Source organism: Cyprinus carpio, chromosome A3, assembly GCF_018340385.1.
Source record: "Cyprinus carpio isolate SPL01 chromosome A3, ASM1834038v1, whole genome shotgun sequence".
Lineage (NCBI taxonomy): Eukaryota > Metazoa > Chordata > Actinopteri > Cypriniformes > Cyprinidae > Cyprinus > Cyprinus carpio.
Genome location: NC_056574.1, coordinates 3,310,646 through 3,336,407, shown reverse-complemented (window position 1 = coordinate 3,336,407; position 25,762 = coordinate 3,310,646). Strand labels below are relative to the sequence as shown.

General features: G+C 39.1%; 1 protein-coding gene across 1 annotated transcript; it reads left to right on the top strand.

Moving 5' to 3' along the window:
• Positions 1 to 722: 722 nt before the first annotated feature.
• Positions 723 to 24,767, top strand: LOC122135583 (GTPase IMAP family member 8-like; the record flags this gene model as incomplete). The annotated part of the gene is made up of 5 exons (XM_042715374.1): positions 723 to 761; positions 878 to 1,582; positions 2,362 to 2,391; positions 2,484 to 3,170; positions 23,386 to 24,767. Coding segments are annotated over exons 1-5 (2,805 nt in total), but the record flags the coding sequence as incomplete, so codon positions are not given.
• Positions 24,768 to 25,762: the final 995 nt, after the last annotated feature.

The window sequence follows — 25,762 nt, the reverse complement described above, 5'->3', positions numbered from 1 at the left end:
CCCACCATTGTTTTAAACTTCTTTAATCGTTTTTCACTTTAGTAACTGAGGGCTTCACATGGGTTTTTAATGTATTTTAGGCCTAAAACATACAGTACAACCATTGCTGTGAGGTAGACTGAACTGTAATATTTTAATGCAATGTTTGATTTGGGGAATGTGTTTTTGTGCTTAAAGCACACAGTACATATGCTGTCTAACTTCATCAAGGATGCAAGGGAATATCACTGTAAAAATAAAAATAAGCAATAAGTATTTGGTTGTTATGGTATTAAACATACATTTGAGGCTTCTCTAAAGATGCATTTGTTTATAGTAAAACAGACAATTGCTCATGTTTCAGACACATTCATTTTGTGATTAGTAATTAATTAGTAATTATTTATAACTGGTCATAGTTCTTAATATATATAATCTCATTCAGTAATAATGAACTATCACAATTCTAAATTCACTATTAATTACTGATAGGTTAATTTTGTATCCATATTAGTGAAGTGTTATTCATTTGTCCTGCATTGTTCCCTACATAGTTACCTAATATGACAGACCATTATTCTAAAGTGTAACCCAATATTCTGTCTTTCATGTTTATCATCGCATAAAACCTCCATATGCTTCTTACACATTCACTAAATCCAGTCAGTCATGATCATTGTGACGCTTCAATCATGTCATATTTATCACATCTGATATCATATGGGTGATGTTGTTTTCAGAGAGCCAAAAGCGACAAAGTCAAAGTGGGAAACGCCCTGACAGTAAGTTAATTAAATTATAGCTATATTATAACCACAGACTTTTATTTATTTATTTTCAAAATATTTTGAAATTTTCTTTCTGGTGAAAGAATATATGAATGTGTTTTGTGTTTCAGTGTGTGATCTAAGGATTGTTCTTTTGGGGAAGAATGTATCAGAAAACAGCAGAGTCAGAAACTCGATCCTGGGAGTAGATGTGCATGAGAGCGATGCACCTATAAAGCAGCACAATGTGCTGAAAATCAGTGGAATGGTGAAGGACAGACACGTCACAGTCATTAACACTCTTCATCTGCTGAATCCTGACCTCTCAGATCATCAGATCACACAGACAGTGAGAGAGTGTGTGAATCAATCTGATCCAGGACCTCATGTGTTCATAATCATACTGCAGTATAATGACTTCACCGAGGAGGACCTGAGAAGAGTGAAACATGTGCTCAACAAATTCAGTGGAGAAGCGATGAAACATTCCATCGTTCTCACCACTGATGAAGAGAGAGATTACTCATACATGAGTCCTGTAATAAAGCAGACAGCTATTCAGCAGTTAATAAAGGAATGTGGAGAAAGGCATTTGGAGTCTGAAAAAGAAAACCCAGAATGGCAATCTGACATATTCAAGAGGATTGATAAGATACTTCAGGAAAACCAGGAAGAATATCTCACATGTGAAATATTTGGTGATGCTGAAGGAACATCAGTGGATGAAGAGCAAAGATCTCATGGTTCAGTCAGATCAGAGGGAAAAAACAAAAAGCGTACTTATTACAAAGATGATGGAAAACCAAAACAGAGCAAGAGAAGTGAAGAAATTCTAAGTATGTTTTCAGAATTTCTCTTCTTATTATTGTAACATAAATTTTGAAGTTCGTGTTAAGGCTGTAGGGTTGCGTTTGTGTGTGTATGGCTTGTCTGTCCCTTGGGGCTTGCCGTAGGCAAGGTTTGGGCATGCACATGTTATCGAGAGAACCAAGTTGTGCCATGTGAGTTGCTTTAGGAGTTAAGAAGAATTAAAAGTGCATTGTTCATATAATACCTGTGTTTCGCTTTCTTTATTTTATTATTTGAAAAGTGTTTAGGCGAATCCAATGCGTAAGCTCGGTCACATTATGTTAATGAAATAGAATAACCATACAAAACTATATTTAAATAATAATAATAAAAAAAAAGCTTCCAAACAAAACATGGCAAGAGCTTTCATATCAGTTTGACTATCAGCAGCACTTATTTTGTTACTGTTGTTAAACTTGAGCCCTGTGACCTGTGTCCTGGAAAGTTCCCAGCAGACAGTGTTTCACAAAACCTGTATTGTGAATCATTCTCATTGAATAAAGTGTACATGTGTATAATGTAAAATGAAAAATTCATAGAAAGTTAATTGGAACAAGAACACAAGAATAAATTGAGGCACAGAGAACAGCTTTAATGCTTTGGACCAAATAACAAAATAAAAAAATGATTACCAAATAAAAGCAACAATAACAAAAATAGTTTATATGAAAGATGACTGCAGATTTAGAATTTGGAATGAAAGAATACAGCATGACTTTTTTGTACATTGTCAGACATTCATAGTTTTTTTTTTTTTTTTTAACAGTTGATATAAGAGAGTGGATTCGTTCCAACTGTAAGTTGATGAAACTATTGGAAGCTAAGATTTTCATATTCTAAAATGTGGTTGTTGTTTAAGGAAGTCTAATGTTTTTAATATGTTTTCAGTGCCAGCAAATTTCTCTGGAAAACAGAAGCTGAACCTGGTTCTGTGTGGAAGTGATCCAACATTTAAAGTCTCTGTGTCCAAACTTTTACGAGGAAAAACTATAAAATCTTCACATCAGAGAGAGGGCAGTGAAGAGTGTGTGAAGAAAGAGGAGAGGATTCATGGTCATCAGATCAGTCTGGTGGAGCTTCCAGCTCTCAGTCAGCTCTCAGAGGAGGAAGTGATGCGTCAGACTCTTCACTGTGTGTCTCTCTGTCATCCTGGAGTTCATGTTTTTCTCCTCATTGTTCCTGTTGGTCCGCTTACTGATGAAGTTAAAGCGGAAATGGAGGAGATCCAGAAGAACTTTTATTCCAGAGAGCATTTCATAGTAATGTTTATCAGTGAAGGCACTGTTAAAAGACCAGAGACAGAGTTTATAAAATCCAGCTCAGAATCTCAGAGCTTAATCAGTCGTTGTGGAGGTCGGTACTGTGTGATGGGTTTAAAAGACCATGAAAACTCAAGACAGATCCCAGAACTACTGGATTATATTGAGAACATGAAGACTAAACCATATTCACTTCAGATGTACATGAAAGCTCAGGAGAACAGAGTCAGATGTGAAACAGAGGAGAAATATGAAGAGAAACTACAGAGAATGGAAGATGAAATCAAAGACTTAAAGCAGAAGATTCAGTCAGAAGGTGAGTGTTTTTTAAGCTAATTCATCTTCATCAGAATCACAATCTTGCAGCAATCATGATGTGTGTCCTCTAAGTCTGTTGTTAATATAGAACAAGATTTAACTGATCATAATCGATTCAATCTTTTGAGTCAGCTCTTTTCCATTAATTTGTCAAATGGGTTAGCAAAACAGCAACAGGATTCTTTAACTCTTTTGAACTCTTTTTTCTTCAGTAGTATAGTAATGAAGGTTTTTAGGTAAAGCCTTTGTTCTTGGTGATTCAGACACTGTATGTCTGTGGCTGCTTGTCTTTGAGCATCAAAAAAAAAAAAAAAACATGTAGACAAGACCAAATCAATACCCATGGCTCCTGACGATACATTGAAGTGAAACGATTGGTCTGTTCATGAACTTTCTGTCACGTAATGACGTATGCACAGAGTTGGGTAGTAAATGATTACATGTAATCTGAATTGCGTTATCAAATTCCAAAAGTCAAGTACTTGTATTTAGAGTATATTAAATTTTATAATGTTCATGATGAGATTACAGTTACTTTTTTATGGATTAAATGATTACATATTATTCACACAATAGCATTAAGGCAAGGCAAGGCAAGGCAAGTTTATTTATATAGCACATTTCATACACAATGGTAATTTAAAGTGCTTTACATTCAAGGAATTAAAATAATAATAATAATAATAATAATAATAAAAACCTTTAAAATAAACTAAAATTGATTTAAAATGAATTTAAACAGTTAAGAATAGAAAAAGAAATACATAATACAGTGCAATCAGTTCGGACATTAAATGTCTGATATATGGACAATAAATGCACAGCTAACAGATGAGTTTCAAGTCTGCATTTAAATGTGACTAATGTTTTAGCACATCTGATCTCTTCTGGAAGCTGATACCAACTCGTGGGCAGCATAATAACTAAAAGCGGACTCCCCTTTTTTTGTGTGAACCCTTGGTATTTCTAACTGACTCGATCCTAATGATCTGAGTGCTCTGTTAGGTTTATATTCAGTGAGCATTTCTGCAATGTATTTAGGAGTGATTTATAAATGAGTAAAAGTACTTTAAAATCAATCCTAAATATATCTGGAAGCCAGTGTAAGGACCTAAGGGTTCTCATTTATTAAATGTTGCATATAAACTGCCCTAAAATTGTTCTCATAGATCATTTCTCAAAAGTGCATAAGTGCGATTCAGAGAAAATGAACATGCGTACATCTGTCAGATCTCCGCCTTGTAAACACCCCCTAATTAATGTCATTACCATATAAAAGAGCACACGCCAATATCCAAATGTCTATGCTTGAGAAAGAAAACCACAAAAAAAAAAAAAAAAAAAAAAAAAAACCTTTACTGAGTCTGAAATTGAGGTCCTGCTGACAGAGGTAGAGGTTCGTGCGGGGATGCTTTTTATTTAATAATGTGTAATTATTCTGTGGACAAGCAATGTGTGTGTGGTTATATGTTTTCTATTGACTATATTCAAAATTACTACTTCTAGAAACAACAGAAATAATAATAATAATAGCAGTAGTAGACTCATTATAAAACAATTAGGTTCCCGAAAGTAAGAATAAACTACAAATTCAAGTAAAATTTTCAGTCATCTTATAAAAAGTGATCCATCCTACTTTTAAAATCACTTGCTATGACAACTAATGAAAAGTTTAGTATTACAAAATTCTTGCATTATTGAAAGAAAAATGGATGTTTCATATCATAATAAAATTAATTATTACATGATTATGGTCTCCGGTCTGAAAAAAACTGCATGTGATTTGGCATTTCTTTATATTTACACAGTTTACTAATGCTGCTCAAATGTGCCATTAATGTACTGACACAAAAATATATAGTGTATTTTATACAAATATAACTGATGTAAATTGTCAGGATCATGGACCTGTTTTGTCGTGTCATACCCCCGTTTCTGTTCTTGTTTTCCTTTTTTTGGTCACGTTCCTGTCCTCGTTTAGTTTAATTAATCATTCAGTGCACCTGTGTTTGTAAATTATCCCTTGCATTTAAGTTCGAGTCTGTGCTGTCTGTCTTTGTCCGAGATTGTACGTCAACCCTTGTGCTACCTGTGTTCCTGTCTGCAACAACGCCCGTCACAAGCGAGAAGGCCATGGAGGATGTGAGCGCAGAGAGGAGCTCCGCCCCCTGCATCGCGGCTGAGGGTGAGTTGAGTATGGCATGGCGTATGTGCCACACTGAAGAGGAATGGGCTCCTGTTCCAGAATCCAGTCCAAAGTGCCCTCCAGTGCCTGCTCCTAGAAAGCGCCCTCCAGTGCCCGCTTCTAGAATGCGCCCTCAAGTGTCCTATCCTCCAGAGCGCAATCCTGTTCCCGTGTTCAGCCTGGAGGGGGCTCTTGATACAGAGTTTAGCCCCGAATGCCCGAAGGCTCACAAATGCCCGCCTCCCACCCACTCCTGCCTCCTCATCCGCTGTCGTCTGGCAGCCTCTCTGCTCACCATCAGCCCAGTATCTATGTGGTGTGAGCTCCGTGGGACTGCCATCCTCCAGCGTCGCCGTGTCTGGAGTTTCCCTTGAGTCTGTCTCCAACCTCTAAGCCCTGGACTCTGCCTCGGCCCGTTGACCCGTCGGCTCCACCATGGCTCCTAGCTCCCTCCGTGGCCCGGCAGTCCACTAGCTCCACCGGGCTCACTCGTCCCTACCGGGACCACATGGTCTGGTGTCAACCATCCTGCACCTTGGGACTCCACTCCTCTGGCTTCGCCTTGTCCCTCCGGGTCCGTCAGGCTCCTTTATCCCCTCAGCTCTTCCTCAGTCCTCAGTTGCTCCGGCTCCACCGCGGCCTCCCTGATTCACACCTTTGCGTCGGTCACCCGCGCCATCTGCTCTGCTTAGGACCTCTGGATCCTCCCCATCGCCCAGGCTCATCGGTTCACTGTTTCCACCACAGGCTGAACTCCTCATGCTCCAAGTCTCTCCTGTTCCCTCCCTGGCTTCTCCCTCCATCGTCACCACCCTGTACTCTGTCTGCCGGCCCCCTCCCAGGTGTCCGTCCTCATCCCGAGCCTCCTCCCAAGTTCCCACCCATGTCTTCCCTCTGTTGTTCTACTGTGCGAGGACGCACATTCTGGGAGGGGGGTGATATGTCAGGATCATGGACCTGTTTTGTCGTGTCTTTGTATAAAAAATATCTGACTGGAACTGTTTCCTATGTTGTTGTGATTTGATCTGAACGGAAACAGTATATCGGTGTGACGCAGCTGAGATATTCTCCAAAATGGCACCAGGCTGATGCAGAGGAGACAAATTGTAGAATAAAGTTTTCTTTGTTTTTTTTTTTTTTTTTTTTATGCGCACAAAAAGTATTCTCATAGCTTCATATAATTGCGAATGAACCACCGATGTCACATGGATTAATTCACAGATCTCCTAGCTACAATTCTGAACTTGGGAACATTTCAGTTGCATTGCTGTCCATGCAGGGTCAGACAGCTCCAGATTCCATCAAAAAAAAAATCTTAATTTGTGTTCTGAAAATGAACGAAGGTCTTAGGGGTTTGAAACGACACAAGGGTGATTAATTAATGACAGAATTTTCATATTTTGGTGAACTAACCCTTTAATAAAAAATCTGAGTACGCTGCACAATTAATCTCTTACACTGCATCTTTGTTGTTTATAATGAATTCGGTGCTTGCATGTACTCCGCTTTTATTATTATTGCAGCTTAGATGTTCAAATAGCTGCAGTATTCCAACTTTGCCCCACGGAAAACGCCTGCTCAGACCCTGAGGTGGCGGTAAGTACTTTTCCACGTCAAGACTGTTTTTATTCATAAGAAAGTTGCCGTGGATATTAGCGTACGCACAATCTAAGATCAAATCTGTGCATACGCACATTTTATAAATGAGGTCCAAGGACTGGTGTGATATGCATAGATTTTCTGGTTCTAGTCAGAATCCTGGCAGCAGCGTTCTGGATGAGCTGCAGCTGTCTAGTGGTCTTCTTGGGAAGGCCGGTGAGGAGACAATTATAATAGTCCACCCTGCTGGTGATAAAGGCATGAACAAGTTTCTCCAAGTCTTGACTGAAAACAAAACATCTAATTCTTGGAATGTTTTTCAGATGATAGTATGCTGATTTAGTTAGTGCTTTGACATGACTACTGAAACTATGGTCTGTCTCCAGAATCACACCAAGATTCTTGACTTGATTTTTAGTTGTTTGACCCCTAGAGTCAAGTAATGCATTCACCTTGGAGAACTTCATCTTTGTTTCTAAATGCAATGACTTCAATTTTCTCCTTGTTTAACTGAAGAAAGTTCTGGCACATCCAACTGTTAATTTCATCAATGCATTGGCAAAGGGAGTCAATGGGGCTGTAGTCCTTTGTAGATGAGGCTAGGTAAATCTGGGTGTCATTTGCATAGCTGTGATAAGCAATTTGGTTCTTTCTCATTATTTGACTTAGGGGGAGCATATACAGGCCAAACAAGAGCAGTGCAAGAATTGATCCTTGTGGGACTCCGCATGTCATGGACGTCCACTTACACTTATGCTCTCCTATACTCACATAATAAACTCTCCCTTTTAAGTATGACCTGAACCATTTGATTACCATCCCAGAAAGCCCGACCCAATTTTCCAGTCTCTCTAGTAGTATGTTATGACCGACAGTGTCAAACGCAGCACTGAGATCTAGCACTGATATTTTGCCAGAATCATAATTTAAGCAAATATCATTTATAATATTTATGAGTGCTGTCTCTGTGCTGTGATGCGTTCAATTTAATGATGCGGATTAAATCATTCCTAATTTATTGATTGATTGATCTTTTTTTTTTTCTCTCTCTTTTAAATTTTCCTTTCTAAAAATGTGTCTGCACCCATTTAGCTTTGACTGTTTTCACAACATATAATGGCCATGTAAGGGTCATATAAATAAATTTGCAAACACCTCTCAAGCAATTGGACCATGTATGCACATAAAAGTTACTAAACACTGGTGATGTATAGCTGTGAAACACTTCTTCATCACATCCTTTAGTAAATGTTGATTCTGGAAGTCTGTTGATTCTGGTCACATTGGCATGCAGCTAATCAAATTTAATATTTGTATTTTTAGTGTTCAAATGTTTGAATCATTTATTTGATATTTTTATGATTTAATTAATTACCAGGTATTTATCAACTCATAAACCCACTAAAGTTCTTACGTTAAGGCAAGTTTGGGAAACCTCGCTGTAATGTAATGTTTAATGCATTTTATGATGTTGATGTAAAAACTGTTACGGGGTGAATGAGATGTGCAGATCCATCTGCAAAGCTTTTATTTTAAGGTGTGGTCATAAAACAGGCAAGGTTCTGACAATTGAAAACAGGTATATTGAGGGCAAGACAAAAGAGTAATCCAAACAGGCATTAGTCAGTTGACAGCGAACATTTTCCAGAGGGCTTAACATTAGGGGAAATCCAATAACACAAGCAATAGTCCAGGCAAGGTGCAAACACAGTCCGAAACAGAAAGGCAAAGGGTTAATCCAAGATAAACAGGGAAGAATCAGGTAACACGGGAAAGCAGGCAAGACAAGACTATGACTAGAAACTAGGGCAGAAAACTGGCTCCGTAATGTGCTACCACTAGGAGAGCAATATACGCAAAAAAATACTCGGCAGTTAGAGAAGGATATGAGTGAGTGAAATATAGTGTGTGTGTGTGATTGGTTACAGCTGTGTGCAATCAGTACAATGGATGATGGGAAATGTAGTCCATGGTGATGTGCAACAGTCTGTGCAGTGACAAAAGAGTGATCCAAAACGGGCATGAATCAGTCGACAGCGAATGTTATCCAGAGTGCTTAACAAGATGGCAAATCCAATAACACGAGCAATAGTCCAGGCGAGGTGCAAACACAGTCTGAAATAGAAAGGTAAAGGGTTAATCCAAGATAAACAGGCAATAATCAGGTAACACGGGAAAGCAGGCAAAACAAGACTATGACTAGGAACTAAGGAGTAGAAACTAGTGCAGAAAACTAGCTCTGTGTGCTACCACTAGGAGAGTGATATATGCAAACAATACTCGGCAGTTTGAGAAGGATCTGAGTGAGTGTAATATAGTGTGTGTGTGTGTGATTGGTTATAGCTGTGTGCAATCAGTCCAATGGATTATGGGAAATGTAGTCCGTGGTGATGTGCAACTGTGGGTGCTTCTCAATCCCCACCTCTTAACCCCACCTTCCTTTCCTCTCTTCCTTTCCTCGCATCTTAGCTCCACCCCTTCAGGAGGCGAGGGAAGGACGCAAGGAAAAGACGCCAGGATCGAGGAATTAAATCAAGTGAAATTAAATAACCTCACTCCCTTTAGCGTCACTTCAAAGTGTCATCAGCTGCACTAAAGGGATCTGCCCTTAAGATGTTAAAGTTTGTTATTTAAGACATTCTTAATTAATATTAATAAAGCAAGATGACCTGTTTGAAGTATGTGGCATGTATGGTTTATTTAAACTGCAAAGTTAATATATAAATTAAAATTATTACAACAGATGTGAAGGGGGAGGAGAATTTATACGTGCATCAGGTTTTTCAATGAAAACCACTTCCGCAAAGGAAACACCTGTGTATCCTCGCTCATGACTCCTCAGCTAGCCTCCTCACTCCTCGATCCTCGTCTCCTTGTTGTGCAGTTAAGAGAACTGAGATGTCTTTCAAGATGGCTGCACTTGATCGGTTTCTGGGTCATAGGATGGAGGACAGAGGATCAATGAAACAAGGAGGGATATTGAGAAGCACCCAATCTGTGTAGTGAGAGAATCAATATGATGGATGAGTGACCTCTGGTGGCGATCGGACGGAAGTCAGTGGACAGGATTCGTAACAAAACAAATGTAATATATTTTCTTTGTAATTGATTTTTTATATCAATATGGTACTTTTAAAGGGGTCATATGATGTTGCTAAAAATAACATTATTTTGTGTATTTGGTGTAATGAAATGTGTTTATGCAGTTTAAGGTAAAAAAAAAATAAAAAATCATTATTTTCCACATACTGTATATTATTGTTTCTCCTCTATGCCCCGCCTTTCTGAAACGTGTCAATTTTTACAAAGCTCATCGTTCTGAAAAGCGAGGTGTGCTCTGATTGGCCAGCCATCTAGTGTGTTGTGATTGGACGAATTCCTCAAGCATGTGACAGAAATGCCATGTCCCGGTGCGATGAGACAAAAACAATAAAACCCATTATAAACAAGGCATTTGTTGCATCCAGTGGGGATATAATTACCAATTATAATGACTTATACTGTCTTTTTACGTGTTGCGTTTATGCATCGTGCTGCCTAAACATGAAACCATGTCTGCATTTGTGATCGGAGAAACAACAAAAAAAAGCACCACTCTACACTGCTCAAAACTTGCGTTTGAATCATCAGTGGCAAAACCTTTAAATATGAAAACGTACCTTCAGGCTGTGAGTCAGCATTATTTGTCAGCATCATAGACTGTGGTCAGCATGTGCGCCGAAGGGAAAACAGGGGAACTTAATTCCCAGGACGCAGCTCTCGTCCTCCGTAAAATGTGTTGCACACATCTGAATATTTGGTTTGAACTGTTCTGAAACAGTGTTGTATATACCACTTAACCACTGATTTCTAGTTTTTCTCTTTTGGAAGGCCAAACAAAGTAGTTTCGCTTTCATAATAAAACACACAGCGTCTCCACAACATGGCGGCGGCAACAATACTACAGTGAGAATCAAAGTTACTCCTTCTTTCTTTGCGTGTACATTTGGGCGGTGTTATGCAAATCTTCCCACATTGTGACATAAACATGTGGGGACGTGTTTGAACGAGGCGTTTTAGGAGGGCATGAATGAGTTTTAACTTTTATAAAGAATATCTCTTTGGGTTTGAGACTTTAGTCTTTGCAACTTTACAGATCTTCTTTGTGCACCAAGAGCTCAAAAGAGAAAGGAAAACTTGAAATCGCATCATATGACCCCTTTAATGGCAAGTTTATCACAAGTTAGATAAAATATAATCCAAAAGTAATTTTAAAAAACAGCCAGAATACATTGTAAAATGAGTAACCTAGATTACGTTTGTAACGAGTTATTACTTATAAATTTGGACTAAACTGTATGAACCAATTAAAAGATCAGAAGATCACTATGTTCGACTACAGAGGTGGAGGGTAATTGCTGAGGGATGACAGGAGACCACAGTTAAGGTAAGTATAACTTTTATAACCGTTTGTTTCAGTGCACAGGCCTTTCCCCCTTTTTTTTAGTAAACACAATAAAATAAAATAAATAAACAATTAAAGTGAATTATTTCAATTCAATGAAAAGAAATAAAATAACAAATCACTGAGCAAATCACTGTCTGTTTCACACTAGAAATACATTAATCATGTATCCAAAAGCAAATCAACAAAAATCTATTCAGGCTCAACCACAATTTTGTAATTCACGCACACGTCGACAATAAGTTCAATTTTCAAATATTCAATCACTGATATCAGTTCCTTCTATTAGGTATCTCAGTTCTCAGTCCCGTATGGAGGAAAAAAATACAGTCTCTGTGCAGGAAAAGTTTTACCTTGAGCAGGGAAAAAAATGAAATAAAGATACTCTCTGGGTCCTTTAAGATGAATTTTCTTCTTTCTCGTCCAGTATCCGATTAGGTTGGCTCACCATCAATGAGAATCAACTCCACACAGAAAAAAACCTGACCTGTTTAAAAGGCCAGAAATGCACCACCGCATTTAGTCAACAATGGCATCACATTAGTTATCTCAACATACCAGTAAATTAACATTTAAACACACAAATTAACATATCAAGTAATCAATGTTTTACAATATTGTACCTTTTACAATATTACATTGCTAATAAACATATATCTTTTCAGGCATGCGCGCAACACATGCACGTGAAGCAATTTGACTCAAAGTGAAAATAACTAAACTCACTCAGCGCTATGAAATTGTACAATAACCTCCAAAAATACAACACAAATCCTATGGACGCAACAAATAAAATATGCTTCTGTTTTTTTTTCTCACAAAAGTAGTGTTGTGTTTCTTATTTAAACATTAAATTCAGCATACATACATAAATGAACTCACCACATCCAGATATTCACTTTCCAGCAATATGACGATGTAATTAACCCATCGATCGCAACAGGAGTAAAATGACTACAGAATCCACTCAATACCTTCCTCTTTTAACTATTTTGAAGAGATGTAAAGACTATTTTTATAGTTTTACTCTGTTATTTCTCAATTTTCTCGATCACTAAACTAGGCTACTTCTCTCAGACTTCTCCACTCTACGGTCTCGCGCATCTGCTCAGCTGGCGGATCCTATCAACAGAGTTCTGATTGGCTGAACCAACAACTCTAAATATTACAAATTATTTTTTTCCACACAATTTATTCTATGGAAAGTATTTGTTAGCATCACCAATCTTTAATTATTTACGGTTTTGTGAACCCCATTAATTTATAAAAATATATTCTATAATACTGATTTAGTCTGGGTTACATCCTCCCTTCCTAACTGTGCACGTCTCATGACACAATAAAGGATGACTCAACATTTCACACATCCTGTATTGAGGATATCTCAGCTAAACTCTTCAGACTTTCAGTGCCACTTAAAGCATTAACAAAAGCAGTGTTTAACCCTTGAAACAAGGACTGCACTACATGTATCAAGGGGTTTCCAAGTTGTGGATAGGTAAATATTTTAGGCCTCTCTCTTCGTCGAACAGATCGTCTGGGTAAATCTCCTGAAGGCTCATTTCTCTCCAAATCGGAACTCTGGTTATGTCCACTACATTCAGCTTCAGCATTTTCTTGGTCATTAACTGAGGTTACATCAGGTAAATGACTTGCTTCAACGTATCCCAAGACATCAGGTAGATATTCCACTGGAACTTCAACAGGTAAGTGTTCCCCTACAGCTCTGGTAGGTGAAACTTGCTCTTGCACATCTACAAGTAAGTCACTACTCTCAACCCTCAGAGCTGCATCATCTTCAGAGGTTGAATGAAAAACCTCAAGGTTATGACAGTCTTCCGTCAGATTGTCCGGCTTAAAAACTTTATGAACAGTAGTAAACCTTGTTTCATTGACTGGATATATACTTTGTACAGGATCAAGAATTCCATCATCTGTCTCAAGAGCAGAATCCAGAACGTCAAGGCCTTGTGAATCAGGATTCAGCCGAGTCCTGCGCCTTGTGGAGGGTTTGCTCACAGCTGGTTCTGAGGTTTCAGAAACGGGTAGGAACCCACAAGGAACAAAAGATCCCTATGAAGAGTGCGAAGCGGACCATACTTTGTCTCTGGATGGACAGTGTAAACTGGTAAGTCAGAAACGCGTTTCACAATGACATAGACCTCAGATTCCCATCTGTCTGCTAACTTCTGCTTCCCGCGGATATGGACATTCCTGACTAATACACAATCTCCAACTTCCAAAGAAGAATTGGTCACATGTTTGTCAAATCGGATTTTGTTCTTTTCAGCAATTTTCCGTGCATTTCGTGAAGCAACCTCATAACTCTCTTTCAAGTGAGACTTAAGATGTTGAACATACTGTGAATGAGATACTTGTGAACTGTCTTTACCAGGTAATCCCAAAGCAATATCAAGTGGCAGCCGAGGTTGACGGCCAAACATCAATTCATATGGGGAAAATCCTGTGACTTCATGCTTGGTGCAATTATATGCATGGACTAAAGGTTTAACAAAATCCTTCCAATGGCTTTTGTCCTTTTCTTCCAATGTTAAGAGCATGTTTAACAAAGTCCGGTTAAACCGTTCCACAGGATTCCCCCTAGGATGATATGGTGTTGTTCTGATTTTTTGGATCCCAGCAATTGCACAAAGTTCCTTGATGGTATGTGACTCAAAGTCTCGTCCTTGGTCACTATGTAACCTCTCAGGGAAACCGTAATGCACAATAAATTGATCCCATAGACACTTTGCAACAGTTCTTGCTCTTTGATTTTGTGTTGGTATGGCCACAGCATACTTGGTAAAGAAGTCACTAATCACTAAGATATCACGAGTATTGCTCTTATCAGGTTCGAGAGAAAGAAAGTCCATACAAACAAGCTGTAAGGGTCTTGTGGCTTCTATGTTTACTAAAGGTGCACTTTTTTGTGGCAAAGTTTTCCTGCAAACACAACGATTGCAGGTCTTGACTTTATGCTCTACTTCAGCTCCCATCCTTGGCCAATAGAATCTAGAGCGGACCAGATCCAGCATCCTTTCCATTCCCATATGACCCATTTGATCATGTAAGCTGGTTATAGCAAAACTTCTGAGATCTTCTGGCAAAACCAATTGGTGACTGACAGAGTCCCCATCTCGTCGCCGCCTATACAGAACTCCATCCATCAACTCAAGACGGTCCCATTCTCGTAGGTAGAAGGAAAAATCTGGATATTCCTTCCTTAATACAGGTGCAGGTTTCTCACCTGATTCCAGGCACACTATCACCTCATGAATCACAGGATCAGATCTCTGCTTTGCTATTAATTCTCCCTTCATCAAATCAGGTAAAGCAGGTAACCCATTTAAGTTCTTTTCCTGCTCATAACACTCAGGCACTGCATCAGGATGAAACGCAAGGGACTCCACCAAGGTAACACCAGAATCATCAGCCTGTTGGATAGAATGTTTTTCGCAGATGGCTCTGATTGCATCATTATCAGTACTCTGTAAGTATTCAGCACCCGTTGTATGGTACTGCACAAACTTCTGGATCCTCTCATACTCTTTTGAAGACAATTGATCCTCTGACTTCTCTTTGTGTGGTCGCCTTGACAAGCTGTCTGCATCAACGTTTTGTTTACCAGCCTGGAACTGCAGCTTAAATGAGAATGTGGAAAGTGCAGCGAGCCACCGGTAGCTGGTAGCATCAAGCTTAGCGGTTGTCAGAAGGTAAGTCAATGGGTTACTATCTGTTATGGCAGTAAATGTGCTGCCATAAAGATAATCATGAAATTTCTCCGTTACAGCCCATTTAAGAGCGAGAAACTCAAGTTTATGAGCTGGATAACGGGACTCACTTCGCGATAAACCTCTGCTGGCAAATGCAATCACACGTTGCTGCCCATCCTGCTCTTGGTACAGTGCAGCCCCCAGTCCTGTGGTGCTGGCATCTGTATGAACAACATAAGGAAGTTTGGGGTCTGCGAAACCCAAGACAGGAGCATTGGAAAGCTTATCAACGAGGGTCTTGAATGCTTCTTGGCAAGCAGTCGTCCAACGACCACCAAAAGGCTCTTTGGGATCGTAATACTGACATTCTTTATCAGTCTTCTTACAACTTTTCCTCAGTGGTGGATAACCAGAAGTCAGGTCATTCAGGGGTTTTACTATCTGTGAGTAATCTTTAATAAACCTACGATAGTAGCCTGAAAAACCAAGGAACGACCTTAACTCCTTAAGGTTTCTTGGACATGGCCAGGTTTTTATAGCCTCAATCTTCTCAGGATCCGTTTCCACCCCACGCTCAGATACCACATGCCCTAAGTATCTGACAGATGTCTGAAAAAAACGGCACCTTTCTGGAGAAAGTTTGAGCCCGTATTCCTTCAGTCGAGCTAAGACTTGCAGCAGCCGCCTCTCTTGTTCCTCTAGGGTTTTGGAGAACACAATCAAGTCATCCAAAAACACAAACACTTCTTTTAGATTGATGTCTCCCATGCACCTTTCCATCAGCCTTTGGAAAGTGCTTGGTGCATTGGTTACCCCCTGTGGCATTCGATTAAATTCCCAAAACCCCAACGGACACACGAAAGCAGTTTTGGGCTTGTCCACTTCTGCAACTTCAATCTGGTAATACCCAGATTTCAAGTCTAGAACAGTAAACCACTTCGAACCATTTAAAGCTGAAAATGTTTCCTCAAGGTTTGGCAGGGCATATGCGTCCTTGACTGTTTGAAGATTTAACTTCCGATAATCTATACAGAGTCGTACATCGCCATTTTTCTTCCTGACCACCACTATTGGTGATGAGAAAAGGGATTCCGACTCGCGTATGACTCCGCTTGAAAGAAGCTCCTGAAGGTGTTTTCTTACTGCTCCAATGTCTCGTGGATGGATTGGTCTAGTGCGGTGCTTAAACGGGGTCTCATCATGTAATTTGATGGAATGTTTCACTTTCTGTGTATGTCCAAAGTCCAGATTGTGTTGAGCAAAGACTTCTGGCATCTCACGAAGCTTTTTGGTGATTCGATCCTTCCACTCCTGTGATAGTGGAGAATTAACGAAATTCAAAGTGAACGTTTCCTCTTTGAACGCCGTATGCTCACTACCTTGTAAGGGAAACAGGTCAATTTAGCTCAAAGGGAATCATTTAAGATTTTAAAAGGGAATTTGAACAGAATCACTGTTTCACGGCTGATCACTGAAACGGCCAGCGATTCACTGAACTAGCCGTTTAACATCAAATCTGCGCTGGAAACACTATTAATTAGCACAGTAACAAGATCGGCAGTTTAAGACATTAACTTGTAAGCACAAAACACAAGATACTTCTCTTTTCAATATGAATAAGGCTTTATTAGATAAATCTAAGACATATAAACTAATCTATAAGCCATAAGCACACGCACTCACACATTCACACAAGATGCAGGAAGATAGAAAGTTAGGAAAGAATGAGTTTAAGAGGATGAGAATGTGAAATCCCAAGTTTACAGCAATACGTGAAATTGCATAGACAACCATAAATCACTTAATTAACCCTCGCACTGAGTTCCTCAATGAGGTTAAAATTATATTAGATAACACCAGTACAGATGTGAGTCTGGAGGTTACTTGCGTTGCCTGTTTAACGGGGTTCCCTTTGTTGTCGCTGAAAAGGGGGTTCCCCGAAGTTGCTGATTGGCTGGAAGTTTAGTAGTCGTTGAAGTGACGTCTTGGGAAGCCCGTGGTTGGGCGTTGGCTGACGATGCAGAGTTGTGGGCTGGTTGAAGTTTCAGACGGGCACTCGAGGTCAGACTCGAAGACACGGCGTTACAAAACTTAACTCAGAACACGAAACTCTCAAACGGAAAAGAAAAGAAGTAAAGTTTGACGAGACTAGGTGGTGTTTCTTCTCATCGTGGCTAAGTAGCAGCAGGCGTGCAGGCCGAAGCACGCTGGAACGGCGCTCGAAGAACGCTAAAAGTGATGACAAAGCATGACTAAAAGCTAAAGCTAAAAGCAAAAGCTAAAAGCAGGCTAAAAGCCGGCATGACTGATAGCAGAAACTAAACGAAAGCTCAAAGCTAAAAGCAAAATTTGATGGTGTCCTGAGTATTTAAACTGGCATTTTGGCCACACCTCAAATGTTGTCTTGACCAATTAGATATTGTCTTTTCTCGGGGTGTTGCATTGTCTGTCCCACCCATTCATAATCATATGTTATCTTATCAAGCACGAGGTCCGAATTTTCCCGCTCTTGCAGGGTATAATATGGACATGATTCTTATAACAAGAATATGATACATTTGACAAATAACTGATGGTCAGAAACGTTTCAAGCAAGAAGATTCGAACACACACATACTAAACATGAATATGATCCCTTAAGCTATTCAAGAGTTATTTAAAAAGACATACACAATAAGTGATTAGAAACATTATAATAAATGTGTGGGTTACATAAATGATATGGAGTTAAGCAATGGACTGATATCCATTTAGAAGTCTTTTTTGAGTTCATTCTGGTGCATATATGCATTGGAAGGCATTCTCTGTGCCATTCTGGGGAGTAAGGATATGTCCTGTGAAGAGACCAGAGGGGTTAACAGGTCTCCTTAGGAATTTCAGTCTGGTTCTGCTCGGTGGGGGGAAGTCAGTCCAAAGATCTTGTTTACTCTCATGGCTTTACATGTGAGGGTCAGACTGTCCATCTCTTCGATTACTTGCCCCAAATTAGACAATCTCTTCTTCGAATTGAAATTGTCAATAATTGTTCTAATGGTGTTAATGTTGAAAGCTGTTCTCTGAAAGAGTTGGTTGGTTATCAGACTGTGGTGCTAGGAGTTGATTTACAGCCTCCTGTTGCCTTTCCGAGGAATTTGGCTTCTCTTGTTTCAACCATGCTCACAATCGAATCTTTAATTTGTCTGGTTCAGGCCTCATACGCTACAACCTTGAGAAGCTGACTTGGACACATCATTGTCAGAAGAAAGCACTGACTCCAACGCATGGATTTCTGCAATAATACACCTCTGCGGAATAGAGATGTCATGATCGGTTTCATTTGTGAGAACTACAGGAAGATGGCAAAAATTTTTAGAAGGAAGGGTAAGTAAGCAGTTTTTTACAACAACTCCTCCAGGTAAGGAAGATATGGTGGGGTGTTCCACTACAACCCACTTATTAGTTGAAATTCCACTCACATGAGCAATCCCTTCTAAAATGACAGTTTGGCCAGCGGCCATGACTTCAGGCACCCTGCCCCTCAATCCAACATGACCCAGAACACCAGTTGTGCCATATTCGTGCCGCAATCTGAGGGTATTCAGAACAGACCTGTAGCCAAACAAGGAAGGTTTGAATGTGGTAGAATTCACTTTCAAGTGTTCCTCATAAAGGGTGTCCAAAGTGTCTGTCCCAATCAGGACTAAAGGCCTGGTGTGGGACTTTGGATCTGGAACCACCAAAGCAACGGTGGGTACATCAACACTTGTACCAATGAAGTCTGCAGGGAAGGTTACAATCAATTCTATGTACCCAATGTAGGTCACAGAAAGACCATTCGCACCTTCAACCTCCAACAAATCAGAAAGGGAATTGATAGGATATTCTGAAAGGCATTGCTCATAAAAAGACAAAGGGATAGTGGTAACTTGTGAGCCAGTGTCTATCAAACAGTTGCATTCCTGCCCTGACATAGTAACTTGTGCTATACATTTTTCGCCAATCAAACCCTTGGGCAATCTGGACATCTGGGGAACAGTGATTTTGTGTGGAGGCTTTGGTTTGAAGGGGACACTTCAATATTTCAGTCCCTGGTCGTCCCACAACAGGAACTGATTCTAGTTTAAAGTGTCTTTTGTGATGTTGTTTTGAGATTCCCACTGGGATTGTTTCTCCCTCAAGAGTTTCCGCTTTTCAGCCACCAGAGTTGGTTTGGACTCTGACTCACAGGAGGAGGCAATGTGGCCATCCTCCCCACATTTAAAGCAATACCACGGCCTAGGTTTCTCAGTTTGCTTATGATTCACAGGTATTGTGGCTACAGCACTCTGTTTACTTGATCTTTTCTCTGTGAAAGAAGTTTTCCGATCCCCTGCTTGCAATGAAAATTTCTTTGGGGCATCAGCTTTAGAGGTAAGTTTAGCTAGTTGACTCTGGAGAGTCGCTATCTGTTTTCTTAGCTCTTTAGCTTCTGTAGCCAACGACAGCACATTGGATGATGCAGTTGGGTCAGTTTCATCAGACACCCAGGCTCTTTGGGTATGCATCAGTACGTGTTGCTTAGTACCACCTAGATGTTGTTTCATACGCATGGTTTTTGCAGCATGTTTATCTTCCTAAGTCCGTAGCATCAACAACAACTGTGCAAAAGGAGGAGGATCATCGCGTTTTTGTGCCAGTTGCAGATCAGTGATCAAACCATCATCCCAGCAGCCCCGGCAGAACTGCTTCAAGAGATGGCGGTCTGCTTCACTGGGTGAAACACCACCACACTTAATTGTTACACCCAAGGCAGCCTGAAGTCTAGAAAGATAAGCTGAAGGTCTCTCCCCTACATCCTGCAAGGTATTCATAAATTTAGCGAAGAGTTCGTCACCATCTTCTACTGTGCCAAAAGCAGAATCCAGTAATTGCAGGTAACCTGATGGGGAAGCATCAGGGCTCAAGTGTTTAATAACATCAGCAGCCGGAGACAAAAGACTGTCCAGGATCTTTCTTGACGCATGAAGATCAGATATTGCAGGATCTTTCAGAATAAGATCAACACTAGAACGCCATGAGTCATAATCAGTTTCATTGGTAGGTCTAGGTTTTCTCCCAGAAAATAATCTGAGTCGCATAGGTGCATGCACCTGAGCAATAGCTTCTCCACTCCTCACCACGTGTTCAACAACTAACCTCTGAACTTCAGGTGGGTTAAGAATTGTGGGAGAGGTAAGAACTGAGGTGTCAGCCACATAAGAAGGAGCAGGGTAGGTCTGCTGCATTCCTTCTTTGCAAGGCTGAGCGGTAAATGGAGTAGCTTTGCCTTCAGACGGTTCTTGACCAGATGGTCTAATTGGGCCTTTATCAGCAGCTTCAGATGTAGTGTTTGCTGGGAGAACCACAGCACTCATTTCTGTCAGCATTTCACTTAGCATTACTTCAAAATTTGCCCCACTAAGTTTTGCAATTTCTTTTAACCCTTTGAGGTAAGATCTAGTAGCACTACCTCCCAATTGTCGGGTGTAAACGCTAGATAATGATCTCACTATGTAAGTGACATTTGGATCACTGGTTAGCTGGTGAGTAAATGGCAGCATGGGCTCTAATGACTGTAAAGCACTGCCACTGTCAAACTCAATAATTAAGTCACGATAAAACTCAGATTCAGGGTCCTGGATTTTGACTGACCTATCAATAGAACCATGTTCTTGCAGGATTTTTATCAGTTCGTCATCATCTGTTGTTCCAGTTACCCCACTACTAATAGCATTTGGGATTTTAATACCTTCTTGGTCAATTACATCCATTTTGACAATGAACTGGTTGATTTGTCTGAGCACTAAAATTTCAGCTGCCTGTCCTCAGCAACACAGCGCCACCTCCTGGCTGGCTCGCCAATGTTATGTAACGGGTTATTACTTATAAATTTGGACTAAACTTTATGAACCAATTAAAAGATCAGAAGATCACTATGTTTGACTACAGAGGTGGAGGGTAATTGCTGAGGGATGACAGGAGACCACAGTTAAGGTAAGTATAACTTTTATAACCGTTTGTTTCAGTGCACAGGCCTTTCCCCTTTTTTTAGTAAACACAATAAAATAAAATAAATAAACAATTAAAGTGAATTATTTCAATTCAATGAAAAGAAATAAAATAACAAATCACTGAGCAAATCACTGTCTGTTTCACACTAGAAATACATTAATCATGTATCCAAAAGCAAATCAACAAAAATCTATTCAAGCTCAACCACAATTTTGTAATTCACGCACACGTCGACAATAAGTTCAATTTTCAAATATTCAATCACTGATATCAGTTCCTTCTATTAGGTATCTCAGTTCTCAGTCCCGTATGGAGGAACAAAATACAGTCTCTGTGCAGGAAAAGTTTTACCTTGAGCAGGGAAAAAAATGAAATAAAGATACTCTCTGGGTCCTTTAAGATGAATTTTCTTCTTTCTCGTCCAGTATCCGATTAGGTTGGCTCGCCATCAATGAGAATCAACTCCACACAGAAAAAAACCTGACCTGTTTAAAAGGCCAGAAATGCACCACCGCATTTAGTCAACAGTGGCATCACATTAGTTATCTCAACATACCAGTAAATTAACATTTAAACATACAAATTAACATATCAAGTAATCAATGTTTTACAATATTGTACCTTTTACAATATTACATTGCTAATAAACATATATCTTTTCAGGCATGCGCGCAACACATGCACGTGAAGCAATTTGACTCAAAGTGAAAATAACTAAACTCACTCAGCGCTATGAAATTGTACAATAACCTCCAAAAATACAACACAAATCCTATGGACGCAACAAATAAAATATGCTTCTGTTTTTCTCACAAAAGTAGTGTTGTGTTTCTTATTTAAACATTAAATTCAGCATACATACATAAATGAACTCACCACATCCAGATATTCACTTATGCTTCCAGCAATATGACGATGTAATTAACCCATCGATCGCAACAGGAGTAAAATGACTATAGAATCCACTCAATACCTTCCTCTTTTAACTATTTTGAAGAGATGTAAAGACTATTTTTATAGTTTTACTCAGTTATTTCTCAATTTTCTCGATCACTAAACTAGGCTACTTCTCTCAGACTTCTCCACTCTACGGTCTCGTGCATCTGCTCAGCGGGCGGATCCTATCAACAGAGTTCTGATTGGCTGAACCAACAACTCTAAATATTACAAATTATTTTTTTCCACACAATTTATTCTATGGAAAGTATTTGTTAGCATCACCAATCTTTAATTATTTACGGTTTTGTGAACCCCATTAATTTATAAAAATATATTCTATAATACTGATTTAGTCTGGGTTACACGTTACTAACTACAACTCTTAACATGTAATCTGAAATCAGTAATGGATAACAATTTGTAAGTAATCTACCCAGCTCTGTGTATGTGCGTGTGCATATTCACATGAATATTGATGCTGTTTGTTTACAATGGAGAATGAGGACTTGTGTGCGGACCTTCATCAGCAGTACCAGTACAAGCTCACAACATAAAAGTTACAATGACTGATGATTTTGATATGAAAGAGAATGACATGGAATTTTATGCACAGCCGTTCTTGTTAAGGGATACTCCACCCCAAAATGAAAACTTTGTCATTAATCACTTACCCCCATGTCGTTCCAAACCCGTAAAAACTCTGTTCATCTTCGGAACACAATTTAAGATATTTTGGATGAAAACCTCGAGGCTTGAGACTGTCCCATAGACTGCCAAGTGTCAATAACAGTGTCAAGGTCCATAAAAGGTATGAAAGTCATCATCAAAATATTCCATCTGCAATCAGACGTGCAATCTGGGTTATATGAAGCGATGGGAACACTTTTTATAAGCGAAGAAAACAAAAATAATGACATTACTCAACAATTTCTTTGTCAACAGTCTCCTCTGTGTCACTCCATTTCACCGTATGCTGTGTATAAGTATAAAAAGTGTGTATAAAAAGTGTTCCCGTCGCTTCATATAACCCAGATTGCACATCTGATGGCAGATGGAATATTCTGACGACGACTTTCATACCTTTTATAGACCTTGACACTGTTATTTACTTGTCAGTCTATGGGACAGTCACAGGCCTCCCAGTTTTCATCCAAAATATCTTAAATTGTGTTCCGAAGACAAATGAAGCTTTTACGGGTTTGGAACGACAGGGGGGTAAGTGATTAATGACAAAATTTTAATTTTGGGGTGGAGTATCCCTTTAACACTTGCATGTGAAGCTTGTGCCTATAACTGCATATTAACACATGTATACATGCATTAGTTTCAGGTGCTGAAGGTGAAGCAGATGATCTGGAGAGTTTGAGGATTGTGTTGATCGGGAGAACAGGAAATGGAAAGAGTGCTACAGGAAACACTATTCTGGGAAGAAATGAGTTTGAGAGTAAAGCAAGCATGGATTCAGTGACGACTGTTTGCATGAAGGGAGTTGGTGAAGTTGATGGTCGATCAGTAGCTGTTGTTGATACTCCAGGACTCTTTGACACATCACTGTCAAATGAACAAGCAGTGGAAGAAATAGTGAAATGTGTTTCACTCTCGTCACCTGGACCTCACGTGTTTGTCATTGTGTTGAGTGTGGGGAGATTTATTCAGGTGGAAACAGACACTGTGGATCTGATAATGAAGATCTTCGGCCATAAAGCTGCTCAGTTCAGCATCGTTCTGTTCACTAGAGGAGACGATCTTCAGGGTGAATCTATAGAAAAATATGTGGAGAGAGGAAACAATGCTGAGGTCAAGAAACTGATCAGAGATTGTGGAAACAGGTTCTTGGTTTTCAATAACAGAGAAAAACAAGACAAAACTCAAGTGATTCAACTGTTAAACATGATAGAAGAGCTGAAGAACAGTAATGCTGGTCGATATTTCACTAACAGCATGTTTGAGGAGGCAGAGATGTCCATTAAGAAGAGAATGGAGGAAATACTGAAAGAGAGAGAAAGAGAGATTCAGACACAAAATGAGGCATTAAAAGCCAAATATGAGATGGAAATGAGAGATATGTTGAAGAGACTTGAGGAAGAGAAACAAAGAGCAGATGAGGAGAAAATAAAAATGGAGAATCAATTCAGAGAAAAAGAGGAAAAACTCAGAAAAGAGTCTGAAGAAAAAGAGAAAACAGAACAAAAGAAAAGAGAAATTGAAAACCAGAAACGATCATCTGAGGAAAAACAGCAAAGAGCTGAATTTCATCGAAAAATAGAAGAAATGAAGAGAGAGATTGAAAATCAGAGATCACAGTATGAAAAACAGCAAAAAGAAAGAGAAGAAGAAGATAGAAAGAGAGAAGAGAAATATAGACAAGATCAAGAAAAGATGAGAAATGAACAAGAACATGTTATAACACAGTTAAAGATAAAAGAAGAAGAAGAAATTAAAAAGAGAGACTTGGAGGAGAAAAGGAGGAATGAACTAGAAGAGAAAGACAGACAGGAATGGGTAAGAAAAATAAAAGAGGCTGAAAATGACAGAAAAGAGACTCAAGAGGAAATTAAACGACAGCAGAGAGAATGGGAGGATGACAAGAAACGACAGATAAGAGAACGAGAGGAAGAAGAAATAAAGAGAAAAGAGAAACATGATGAACAGCTGAGAGAAAAACAAAAAGAACTGGAAATAATGAGAAAGAAATTTGAAAGAGAGAGAGAAGAAGAACGACAGAAAATAGAGGAGGAAAAACAGAAACAGAGAAGAGAAAGAGAAGAAAAAGAGAGAGAATATGAGCAAAAGAAAACTGAAATGGAAAGACATTATGAACGACTAGAACGAGAGAGAAAAGAGGAGTGGGAGAGAGTGAAACGAGAAGATGAGAGACAAAAAGAAGAGAGAAAGATATGGAAGAAAACGATTGATGATCTGAAACAAGAACAAGAAGAAGAGATGAAGAGAAGAGAAAGAGAGAGAAAAGAAAGAGAAGAGAAAAAGAGAGATGAAATGAAACAGAAACATGAAGATGAAATAATTCATAAAAAGAAACATGAAGATGAAGCCAGAAAACAAGCAGAAGAATTAAATGATTTCAGAGAGAGAAATAATCAGCAGGTTCAGGAGCTCACAGAGAAGCTGGAAGAACATAAGAGACAACAGGAAGTACTGGAAAAACTCTATCAGCACCTGAAAGAGCAGACAGGAGAAGAAATAAAAGAGCTACAACAAGAAGTTGAAAAACTGAAAAATCAACCAGGCTGTGTCATTCTGTGATTGATTTCAAAGCATAAAGATGAGTGTCAACAACATTAATGCTTCCGTTAAATTTTTTTGTATTTACTTACCTTAAGCTGTTTGATTAGATTTGCCTTGCTGACAAAATGAAAAAGGTCAAAAAAAAAATTGAGAAAAATGAGTCATTTTGTTATTCTGATACTGTTTTGAACCATTTCATATTGGCATTTTTATATTGCTTGCGTACTTCAGTATTAAATAAAAATGTAAAATACTGCAATATCATTTTTTCCATTGTTTCCCCTTCTACATCTAAAACTGACAATAGCCATTTTGTTTCTTTCCAATCTAGTCACCTTAAATATAGCATTGCTAACTTTAGCATCCCTTATTGTGAGATTGTTTTATAGGACACCAAATAGACCTTATACACCATAAAGAATACCTGAAAATGATTACTGTTTACTTTGTTAGTG